Source organism: Rhyacophila brunnea, unplaced genomic scaffold (genome assembly GCF_057557595.1).
Source record: "Rhyacophila brunnea isolate RB1 unplaced genomic scaffold, BYU_Rbru_1.0 scaffold_12, whole genome shotgun sequence".
NCBI lineage: Eukaryota > Metazoa > Arthropoda > Insecta > Trichoptera > Rhyacophilidae > Rhyacophila > Rhyacophila brunnea.
The window spans coordinates 18,426,908-18,439,633 of record NW_028232774.1 but is presented as its reverse complement, the minus strand read 5'-3'; the positions used below and the strand labels follow the sequence as shown (position 1 = coordinate 18,439,633).

The 12,726-nt window shown below is 35.7% G+C and overlaps 1 protein-coding gene across 2 annotated transcripts in view; it reads left to right on the top strand.

Annotated features, from left to right (window-relative positions):
* The window catches only part of LOC147077860 (ethanolaminephosphotransferase 1-like), a 43,732-nt gene that overhangs the window by 25,300 nt on the left and 5,706 nt on the right, over window positions 1–12,726 (top strand). The window contains exons 3-7 of one of the 2 annotated variants that reach the window (XM_085940146.1): window positions 8,504–8,702; window positions 9,515–9,777; window positions 10,318–10,475; window positions 11,018–11,198; window positions 11,783–11,959. In XM_085940146.1, the coding sequence (XP_085796272.1) occupies window positions 8,504–8,702; window positions 9,515–9,777; window positions 10,318–10,475; window positions 11,018–11,198; window positions 11,783–11,959 (978 nt within the window). Of the gene's footprint in view, window positions 1–8,503; window positions 8,703–9,514; window positions 9,778–10,317; window positions 10,476–11,017; window positions 11,199–11,782; window positions 12,126–12,726 lie in introns of those variants that run through there. The other variant, XM_085940145.1, reaches the window with a different exon arrangement.

The following is a 12,726-nucleotide window of genomic DNA, read 5'->3' as shown; positions in this document are numbered from 1 at the left end:
TGATATAAAACAGGTATAGTACGCCCAAAATTCTATAATTTTGAATATCGAAAGAAATACGTAAAAAGCACTAAAATTTCGATATTTTCATAAGTAATATTATAAATTGCTGCAAAGTACTATAATTTTGCAATATAAGAAAAAAGAGAACCTGAAATAAAAAATGCTCGAAAAACGTAAAAAATCCCTTGCCTTTGGTTTAAAATGAAATTTCTTGAATTCGTCGGTAATCGTTTTTTGATCGAAAGAGGTAGGTACCTAAATAAAAAGGGTTTTGAAATTTCTCAAATTCTCGCGTCATTTTTTTTTGTGATAAGCAAAAATCCTATACATTTTCAACATTATGACAACGTGTACTATAAATTTGACCGAAATATTATAATTTCTTGGACCGTCACATAAAATATGGCAACACTGATTTAATATTTATTACCGTACTCAGTGCTCAATCCTTCTTCACAGAATTGTCGAAAAGGTTCTCTATTGCAATAAATTAATGTCCTCTCAATTTTTTTACAACTGAATATAGTGTATGCAAAAATATATAACATAATATTATTTCCTGGTACTTATTAAATTTTATTTGATTTAGTCTGCCTCCCCCTGGATATTTCTATGACTCCCAAAAGTTATTTTATACTTCAATCTTTCAAAATTTAGTATTGCACTATTCCCATTGTTGATGTAAAAGAAAATGATTTCATTGTATGGGAAGAATGTACCTTATCTGTCATCACATCGTTGTAGTTTATTTTAATATTCAATCGGTGTCGATTTTTTTTTTGTATACGGAAGATCTTATTATTCATTGGTGTTTTACATATCATTAATTATTAAAACAAACACACCTCGCGTTATGATATAGTGACCATACATACAATACAGAACACTACTTACCGCTTTGAATCTACAATCATGTCCAGACCAATATCATGCCCACCACAGATTAAAACAGTGGTTTCCAAACTTTATGTCACTACATTTAAAATACTTAATAGTCGTTTTTTTACTATTAATAAAATAATATGAAAAGTGCATTAGCAAACTAACCAAGAACTCAGTAAGTAGATTTTTGATTGCTTCAATATATCTGGCGCAGAAATTTATAAGTGGAAACATGGCAAATGACAAAATGATTTTTTTTTTTGTAATTTTAACTTCCAATGCTCCAATTTTTTGTGAATGCCAAGTTTAACATCAAAATTATCGTTTTTTCGGGTTTGGGTCGAAATCCCGAAATCCCGAACGCTGAAATCCCGAATGGCCGGAATCCCGTAGGCCGAAATCCCGAAAAATAAAAAAATACAAACAGTATCGAATAACTGCACAATCTTGACACTTATCTTCTCTCACTCTCTTGCAAAAATTGCGCAACTCAATATAAGTGTTAAGATTGCGCAATTTTCCCCGGATATACAAAAACCGACATTCATACAAGACCACGCATCGCTACTTACGATGAAACAGTAAAATTTTACCCATAAATAATATGATAAGATAACACTAAACTTGCTTGTTTGTCTATATGTTTGTACAAGTTTTCCATCTTCGGTGGAATACAAAAAAAAATTGTATAAAAAAAAACATTTCAAATACTTCTTATACATTTTTTTAAAATTGCATAGGGATAATTACAATTTTTTATATATATATACCCATACTTACTGTTTTCATAATTTTTATTCTTTCTTTGTTTTTAAATGTCAAACTGTGAGCGTCTTAAATTAATAATTTGCAATGTTCACTATTTGTAAAATAAATAAAACTTGATTGATTGATCAAAAAGATATACTTAATTATAATATTTATCTGGGGAAATATATATATTATAATAATATATAGTTCGATTTTTTTGGATTTTGAACATTTGCGTGTGTTTTTAATGGTCGTGAAGAGCAGGGTGGCCGCGCGGCATAAGCGTTGGACTATCATGCCGTGGGTCCCAGGTTCGAATCCTGGGTCTGGCAAGTACACATATTGTTTTTCAATATGTGTGTGAGTCAGGGTATGGACCTAATAGGTTGAGCAAGTGGCTGACATCCATTTCTCGTAAAAACAAAATCTGTTAATACAAACCTCTACTCTGTGGAGGCCCATATGATCCTATTAGGATTGGACATGGTCGAAGAAGAAGAAGAAGAAGAAGAGCAGGTGGCGGCTAATTGAATTGGGCCTGGTTCGTCGTATTTCATTGCGTATCCTGTGTACAATAACAGACGCTGTCTGTACTACCACAGGCCAAAGCTACATTTGCATTATATGAATGTTTTGGTTTCGGTACAAGTCGACCGTGATCCGTGCCCGAAATAGTAAATGTGTAATTGATAAAATAATACAACACCCATTCATAATTAATTCCAGCTCGACAATATGTTCACAGTCAATCATTTGTGAAATTGACTTATTGATTCGTCTCTATAGTAAAGGGGTTTTTAACACATTTAATATTTTAACTGCAATATTACGTTATCGTCAATCTTGATACCTACACTGCTGAATGAAAGAATCTCCTTGCAGCTAATTTAATCATACGTCTTAGTTACCTTTTTCAACTTCACTTTCATGTAGGTATGTATTTCATTATTATCGCGCACATATATCGTAAAAATTTCTTCAATAACACAAAGGATGATAATTTTTATTAATTAAAATTAAACACAATATAAATAACTGATTTCACTTAATATTACTATTATAATTTATAATATTTAATAAGTGTTTTATTTTAATAAATAAAATGCATTTCCACCATGAATTGACAGTTAACACCATATAATTTTATTAAAAACAATTGATTACTAATATTATTATTATTGCTTTATTATATTGTTATTTTTTATCGTAGTATAAAATAAATTTAATTTTTATTGATCAGAATAGGTCTCGACCTCCAATGTCAAATGAAAGGAGATTTAAAATAAATAATTAATTATTCTAAACGCATGTTTTTTTTATCAAATTAATAATAATTCAGAAACCGGGTCACACAAATATTAAAAAAAAACATTTTATAGGTAGGTAGGTACGTCTCGAATATATTGAACTCGAAAATGAGTGATTCCAATGTTCTGTTTATCGTTCAAAACCGGGGTTGAAAATGAATAACTTTACCCCCGATTCTGACGGGACACCGGTGTCGCGCTCGTATATAATATAGGAGGCATTTGTATTCGAATAAAGGGGCCTTTGTATTATGTTTATGAACCCCCCAGAGCTAACGAGTCAACGCGTGCCCGGTACACTTTTCCTTCGCTCGCTACGTTCTCAAGCCGCCGATACACTTGTTTTTATTACCGTAGCCAGTTCTTTGTTCTAATTTATAACGCGAATTTATTATGCGTTGTCTCATTAGCTCTGGGGCGTTCATAAACATAATACAAAGACCCCTTTATTCGAATACGAAGGCCTCCTATATTCTATACGAGCGCGACACTGGTGTCCCGTCTGAAACGGATGTAGATCTACGCGAGACACCCTTCTAACAGCCCAGTTTTATTTTGATGTCATGATGACGCATTTTTAATAATTAAGTATTACTATCTACAGTGGTTTTGCTGCTTGTTTCTGTTTCGTCTGTCACTAACAACCCGCCGTCATAATATTATAAATTAAGTTTCAGATTTATTTAAAATACGTGTATCCACTATGTCTTAGATCAGGGGAGGGCAAACTGCGGGCTGCATGTGGCTCGCCCGGTATTTTTTTGCGGCCCGCCATCATTAATTGTACTTCTGATTACGGATAACTTTTTTATATATTTTTTTTAAATATTGACAATAGATTAAAATTTGAAGAATTTGTTGTTTCGTAAATGTATTATCTCAGTACGTCTTCCTTGCGTCTCGTCTCACACTATGTAACCACTATTTTCTACGTTGAACATCGATTGGGAATGAATGGAAAAAAAAATCGGATTGTAATTTCGCTCTGGATGTAGATATTGTATGTAGATCAATAGATATTGATAGTGTACCGTCAGAGCTACAACTTGAGATTATTGATCTGCAGTGTGACACTGATTTAAGAGAATTGCATCGTCGTGAAGAAATCTCCAAATTTTACAATGCCCTTAATTCAGACAAATTCGACCAACTTAAAGATTATGCAAGAAAAATGTTCGTTATTTTTGGATCAACCTATTATACGTGAACAAACATTTTCGATCATGAACCTCAATAAAAATTCTTTAGGATCAAATATCTCCGATGCCCATTTACAAGCAGTTTTGAGAATATCAACTACAAAATTAACACCTGAATTTAAAAAAAATGAACAGTTTCATTCTTCTCATTAATTTTTCGTGATAATAAATAGTGTATATCTAAAAATGGTATTTTACTTGCGGCCCGCCGCTCATTTTGAATTCTTGAATTTGGCCCTCCATCCAAAAAGTTTCCCCCCCCCCCCTGTCCTAGATTCATTATAAAAATTACTGGGATGGCAAATCGTATCCCATAAGTGGGTCAAAATTGAATTTAAAATGCTGTAACTCCTAATCGCTGGGTATCGCGAATGACTAACTGTTTTTGGCAAAACAAAAAATAGCTACTGTGATTCCAAATAACACTCAAAAGATGTAGGTACATCCCCTATTTTACACGCAGCTAATTTTACCGCCGCGATAATTTTCCGCCAAGCAAGTGGAGCCTGGAACAGTATTGAAGCTTTCACATTGCACGTCGGTGACTTTGCATCGCACGATAAAATTAGCTGCGTGTGAAACGGGGTAAGGAGGGTGTGAAAAATATCCGGGGGATTTAACCTATCAGCAGTTGAGACCGGCGGTCGGACAACAATGTCATACGTACACTTCACCGGTGCCCACGTACCTACGGGTGTAGAATTTTACTACTTAGGGGCCAAGACACACGGTGCGAAAACGAGTCATCGCCGGTATTATTTAATTCCAAATATATCCGTGTATCGTGGCCGTACGTAGTCAATTCCTATATGTATGTACTTACGTATAGATTGGAATATAGCACATATTTCGGGTGGTATTTAGAGTGGAGATAGAACGTTTCCGATGCTGTAAGTGCGAGTTCGAACCCGAAATCATTCTGATTTTTGCGGGATTTTTGACATCATGTCATGTAGTGAAAACAATGTGTTTAATCCAGATCAATGATTTAATAAGTTGGGGGAATGGTTAACAATCATTATTCAGAAAAATGTATGTTAATTAGTATAACCTCAGGGTTCGAAATGACCGGAGTCCGGCTCTGGTTCGTTAAATCCCCGTGATTATCGTTCTGTCTCGTGGAAAAATTAATTTGACCGTCTGAGCTTAGCCAATATAACACACAATCAAACATATTTTTTTTAAATAAAATAAATACATAAAATTAGATGGATATGTTATCATTTTCGGAAACTTATCGAACGCTCCGGTTCGTAAAATTTTCCATTTCGAGTGCTGAATTATTTCCACTGTGTTCTGGCCCAAATGCTCCGCTCAAAAGCGAAATAGCAATTCACTTACATATCGTAATGTTTAGCAATGCTCTGATACACATTGCCTCGTGACTATTATCTGTGACATGTGAAGAGCAACATATTTTTTTTGTTAGATAATTATATTGTGATGTTTTCATTTTTTACCAAAATTAACTGATATCGTAACCATGCGTATCTGTTTTCGTAAATAAAATACTTTTCTTGAGGAAACCGCGTGGTCGACTTATTATGCAATCTTGATACCTACGGTGATTGCGAATCTTTTTGCCATTATTAAGCGAAGAGAAAATTTAAAAAATATTAAAACTAATTCGCGCATGATCGACAGATTGATAATAATTATCGACGTATCTACATACTACTATAGTTACTCAAAGATCTTTTGGCGGCAGCCTTTTTCTTGCCAGGTCTAGCATCTAGCTTATGGCGTTTTTGTTAGCGTTTTTTGACATTTAGTTTATTTATTTTCTTGCACATCAGATATCTGACTATCAGATAGATATTTAATGTAGGTAGGTCGGTACTTGAGAAATAAAATAACACTATGAAATAATAGGAACATTCTTGGCGTTATACTTATAGTGATATCATGGTATCGGATATAATTTAATGTGTGCTTACGCATGTGGCATCGAATTGACGATTATCGGGGATTCCCCTCTCTGCTATTACTTACCTAATTATTACTTATAGTGGGTTGTTAGATAAATATATTTTTTTTTTCATTTTTAAAATAAGTGTCTGGGAAAATTTGGTGTAATTTTTACCTGTATACCGACTTTTTTCATTTTTTGCACTTTTCTTCGATTGGCAAAAAAGTGGTATTTTCACAAAATCTAACGTTTTTTCCTGCCATATGGCTTGTTTTCGTACCCCATCTAGCATGTTTTTGTTAAGACAGTTGGCAACACTGGTTGGCGGTCCTTGGCATATCAATTGGCGGAACGGATTAGTTGACAAATATTGGACAGAATGCCCACAAGGTGTGGAATTTGTGAGGAGCGTATGTGGTACGCTCAACGTTTAAAAAATAGAGACGTCTACAGTAACTGCACTGCCCAGTTTAGTAGTTGTTTGCCATTAATTATCTCGGAAAGTAGATCGGCGCCATTCTTTAAATTGCATTTTTACTCTGAAACCGATCACGAATAATGCATTGGCATATGGTGTTAAGTCTAGTCTTAGCCTGCGACATCGCAAATAGCTTAAAACCTCTAATAAAGCTTGTACCTACATTAACATGATTGCCATTTGTATAGTGTGTCTTACCAATAAAGTAAATGTTACATAGAATATTTTAGTGATGACCAGAATTTGTACATTCAATGGTTTTTAGCTGTACCTATAATTTATTTATTTATTGTGAAATAATAAATTCTTCTTTAATCTTTGTTCTCGTATTTTGTAAAAATCGTCATTTTTTCTATCATTTAGCTTGTTTTCCCAACCTATCTGGCATATTTTGGCATATACAGTTTGAAACATTGCCTACACCCCGTATCGCTGAGACACTCCTAGTGTCATTATCATCAGCCTGAATCTATCCACTGCTAGATGAAGGCCTCTCTAAGCCGATTCCACTTCTCTCGGTTCTGTGCGTTGCGTTGCCACATACTTCCGCAGAACTTTATCATTTCATCGATCCAGCGGCCTCAAGGTCTACCTTGCGGACGTTTTGTACCTCTTGGATACCACTGGATGACTACATTTGTCCATTGTCCCTTCTTCGAGCTATGTGTCCAGCCCATCTCCATTTGAGGTTTTTAACGAACTCTATTGTACTAGTGTACTCTGCAAAATAAGTTGTCATTGTATTTTTGTTGAGTGGTCGCACCACTCGTGAAACTGACGCCCGCGCTACGTTGACATATTATGTAGGCTTTGCGTCACACGGTTTTTTATTGGTAGTACGGTTTTTTTGTGCGTGATCGCCTTCCATGGCGATATAAACGTGTCAGAATTAAAGATATTAATCGTTGAAGCAACCACACCACCCATTTAGTTATACTGAGATGCTTTTTCACGAACTTGAACAAGTGTCGATATTTCACACATATTCTAAAGAAATCAACAGATTGTCATTGTGTTTACAGTTAGACCATAACTAAAGTTAAATTGCTTTTTTCTTTTTTTTTTAAGTTTTCGTGCCATTATTTTAAAAATTACATTGTTTCAGTAAGGTTTCTAGTTTTATTGACTGCATAAAAAACGCACCTGCGATAGTCTAGCTAGCGGCTGACGATTTATGTTTGAACATGCGTATGCAATGGTTGATACTAACCCTTTACTCATCAATAAGCCGATCGAGAGCGCAATTTGAATCAAGATTGGGTTGGGTAGGTATGTACATGTCGTGAGTGACAGACGGCGGCCTTCCAATAAACTCTTTTCTCATTATGTTAAAAGCCTCCATGACAATGTGTTTTTTTTCTTCCCGGCACTCCAAATCCCAAACATTAAATTTTTATTTTTAGTTCTCCAATGGTAATAATGTCATGTCATGAGTCATGACATTTGAAATGAGAATGTGATGTTTTTAACACCAAAATTCCAATAGTTTTCGTGTCACTCAAAAAAAAATTTTAAACCCCATTTTTCCATTGTTTTTTTTTAAATTTCACCGTGTCGTTGATGGTTTTAATACCACCATCACGGGTTTCTCATAATAAATAATTTATTTATTATAAACTTACCTACAATTATACCCATTCACTATAAATAATTGTAGTTTGTGGCCAGCACTATCTCGAAAATGAAGAATTTGGGGTATCTTTGCTAGCAAAGCCTGAACAATATGTAGACTTTTCGTTGGAGTTTAGGTGTTTTACAAATAGGGCTCACGGTGTACTTGCATGTACTTTCTTACTACATTTTTATGATTTTTTAATGTATTCTTATTATTGATAAAACCTACTGTTCCTTATTTTCTTTTTTTTTCATGTCATACTGTGAATTCATTGAATTTATTTATTGTAATGTTCACTCCATGCAAAATAAATTGAATCTGAATGGCTGTATTCAAATTCTTTTTCTTTCTCCTCCGCAGTACTTTCCCCGATGGATCGCCCCCAACTCTATGACTTTCATCGGTTTCCTGATGACGGCGGCCAACTTTCTAGTGGTGGCGTATTTGGACTATCCGTTCCTGGCCTCGTCAGTTCTCGCCCCACCTAACATGCCTCCTCCTCTGCCCAAGTGGATCTGGCTGGTTATCGGGCTCTCACTCTTCATAGCTTATACACTAGGTTTGTAGATTTAAACAAAAATTCAGTATTGTCACTCTCCATTTCGTAGCAAGGTCAGACCATCTCCTACAGTCCAATGTAATACTATAGGCCTCTTTCTGCTCTCTTGGCAGTGTTGCCAAGTCATATTTTAAAATTACAGTAGTTTGTGGAAAAAAAATCAGTAGATTCGACAAAATATCAGTAGATTTCAAATTCTAAATGGTACTGGTTTTTAGATAAAAATTCCGCGGTGGGCCACAGTGGGCTCATTTTTTCACATGCGGCTCGTTTTTTCATGCTTTAGAAATTTACTTATAATTTCATTAATAACTGCACCATTACATTCATTTGATTTGATAATCTGTCATCAAGTATTTAGTAGAAATAATATTTTCAAATTTCAAATAGGTACATATAGGCATAATGCTTTTGAAGAGCATGCCTGATCTCAAAAGACTCCGCAAGCCACTAATATATATTTATATTAAAAACAAAACAATGATTCGGTCGGTCGATGGTGTGCGTGCGGATGTTTAGCCCTACTAGTGCTACTAATTACCTGGCAGCCGATGTACTCGTAGCGCTGACGACGGTATAAATATTCGTACGCATACAATCCATGAACCGATTCATTGTTTTGTTTTTACTGTAGGTACTTATTAATTTTTTTTATTACATACCTAGTTATTCCTGCCGATTGCTATCATAGCTGTGAAGTGAGTGACAATCAAACAATACGATGAATTCCAGGAAGTTGGACCATCTTTTTGATCAAAGGCATGACAGATATGATATCTATCTTGTAAATAATATGATCTTTCCCATTCTAGATGGCATTGACGGGAAGCAAGCGAGACGGACGCAATCATCAGGACCTCTCGGCGAGCTATTTGACCATGGTCTGGACTCATTCTCGGCCGCCCTCGTCCCCATCTGCCTGTACTCATGCTTCGGCCGCCTGGACCACTCCATCTCGCCATGGCGCATGTACTTTGTGCTGTGGAATATCCTCATTTCCTTTTATCTGACACATTGGGAGAAATACAATACGGGCATATTGTTTTTGCCGTGGGGCTACGATTTTGGAATGCTGGTAAGTTAATGGCTAGAAGTGTTTGAAATCCTTTAATCTGGTAAAGTTACTTATTTTTCATTTTCTTTGTGTTTCAGTGAAACCTATTTTTAATTATTTCATTTGTCACTTTGACCAGGGCTATTCTAACATATTACTTAAGTCCAAAATCAATATAAAAAGTTATAAATATGATATCTTGTATTCAGGCAATTAATTATCCCGGTAAGTTAGCTGTCGGGCGTGATGTTTTTAACATGCCATACTTTATTCCAAATGCATCCAGTTAGAACTCCAATTGGACTTTTTATCCAATTGGAGATTCTAATCAAGTAAGACGCAGTGCCGTGTGTTACTAATTATTGCAGATACCTTGTATATGGAATAGCCCTGAGTGATATCCGTGTTATATTGGATCAAGAAAAATAACGGAAGCGTGTTAGATACCTTAATAACTACTTAGAATAATTGTGCAATTGTAAATAGTTTCGTTTCCCACGCTAGCTAAAACAAATCTCATGTTAAATCAATATGATAATAAAACATTTAACTTCCTTACAGAGTTCAGCGTTTGTCTTTCTGGTGACCGGAATTGGTGGCCATTACATCTGGAAGTTTGACCTTCCTTTTGGATACAACTCCGGAACACTCTTTGAAGTCCTCATCTACCTGACGTCTTTGGTGCTCAATCTTCCCGTTACTCTATACAACATTTACAAGTTGGTCCATTTACCTTTATTCACAATATCTATTTTTATTACTTTGATATTCTACCGTCAGATATTTTCATCAGCTGCACAAAGTCCATGAGATTCCGTTTATTTTCATTCGGCTCTGATAAAATAATTTTTTCTGTTTATTTCTTTTTCATCATCGCAACCATCTGAAAGCCTCCATGACATATTGTCTCTATCCCTTTGAGGACCTGTGTCAGTGGGAAACTCGCGGCATTCATGATTTGGTCTGTCCATCTGGAGGGATCTTTTCCTCGTCCTATCCGACCTTCAACCTGACCAAATATCATAAGTTTTTTCTGATTGTCATCTTCCCTGTGTGCTAAATTTATATATTATATTGACCAAAAAATTTTACATCCGGTCAACGCACAACATGGTGTCTTGAATCCGGAGTTGTTGGTACGTTTAGCCATCCATGAGATTTTCAGCATCTGTCTCGAGCACCACATTTTAAAACCATCTAATTTCTGCCTTTATCTTCTGCATATTTAATCGGTTAATAAATATTTAATATTGTGTTTCAGATCATACTCTAGCGGCAGCGGTAAATGTTACGGCTTGAGTGAAGGATCGCGGCCACTGTGGTCTCTCTGTGCCACCATGGCACTCACCACCTTGTGGATGATGGCCTCTCCAAACGACCTCCTCAATCGAGATCCTAGAGCGGTTTATTTGCTCTGTGGAACGTTATTTAGTAATGTCAGTGTAAGTATCGTGAAGCCATCGCCTCATGAACCACTCATTAATGTTTAACCATGTTGTCTCTTGTAAAGATGGACTGGTCATATACACTATGAGCGCTTTTATTGATCGGCCAGAAGACAGATGAAGTTCCTGAAACCATTGAGAAATGTTTTCGGGCAATTACAAAATGAGCCCCTATCACAATATGCTAGTATTAAATAATTGATAATATTTATTATATCACAAATTAACAATCTGTAAAAACTTACACATCGAGATCATAATAAAGTGTTTGTAGAACAATATTTATGATGTTATATAATAAATTAGTTTGTATTATTAACCTTATTATTGGCAACACTAGCTAGCTCAGCCTTCCGGATGTGTGTCAAAACAAAGCAGGACTTTTTATTCGCTTAGTGGTGGAGTTCGATGTATGGGGGACTGGTGGATGAGTTAACTGATTAGATTCTTGCTCTGGAAGAAAAAAATTCGTTTGACCTGACTCTGGCATGGAGATTCATACTCGCATACACTACAACATCTATAGTATTATAATATGTTGAATACATTGTAATATCACATTTTGTGTTGTATCTTTCTAGTGCCGGTTGATTGTGTCACAAATGAGCAACACACGATGCGAGGGTCTGAACTTAATGATGGCTCCCGTAGCCATAGCAGCCATGTTCAGCGTGATGTCACCGCGTGCTGAACCAGCGATACTCTACTCCATCTGCTTCCTGTCGCTGATGGCACACTTTCATTATGGAACTTGTGTGGTAACTATCAAAACCATTCCTCATTACTGCACTCTCGTAGGTGACGTTGTGGAGTGTATTTTCATTTGGGGATACTATGACTTTCAAGACTAATCAAGGCCAGAATATGGCCTTGACAAACTAGGCAATCACCCAACATTTTATAGCGGTCCTAGTGAACAATATTAAAAATAAAAAATACTTTTTTTAAGTTTTGAAAACAAAGCATATCTCTGAATGTAAATTCCATACTATACTATATTTTTGTCAAAAGAAAGGTAATATCATCACAATCTCCATCCTGTCTGTGTGTCATTTGCGAATCCGAAGATACAACATCACACTGCTGAAATCAACCCAACCCTTTCCATATTTTTCGTCACACAACAGATTTCCGAGCCATACGTGAGAATTGGTATTATTAACGTTTTTGGCAGGATGTTTTTAAGTGTTATTTAATATCTTACACTCTGTGTATTCAATATAAATAACATGTGAAACTTTGTTGACTTGTCAAGAATTTTATTAACGATTCTGTTTTACCTCAGGGTATGATACGATTAAGTGCCTTGTTGGGAATGGGACGATTTGACACCGCGAACTGGCCTCCGCCGATTGGCCTCCGGTTATTGGCCGCCGGTACAATCGGACACCGACCCAATTGGCCTCCGGGAGATTGGACGCCGCACGGCTGAATTAAATGCGCAAAGGAAAAGACCTACGTAATGACTTGGTAGAGAAAGTAGACACGACATTTTAATATGCTTCTATCTACTTAGTGGTTGTAC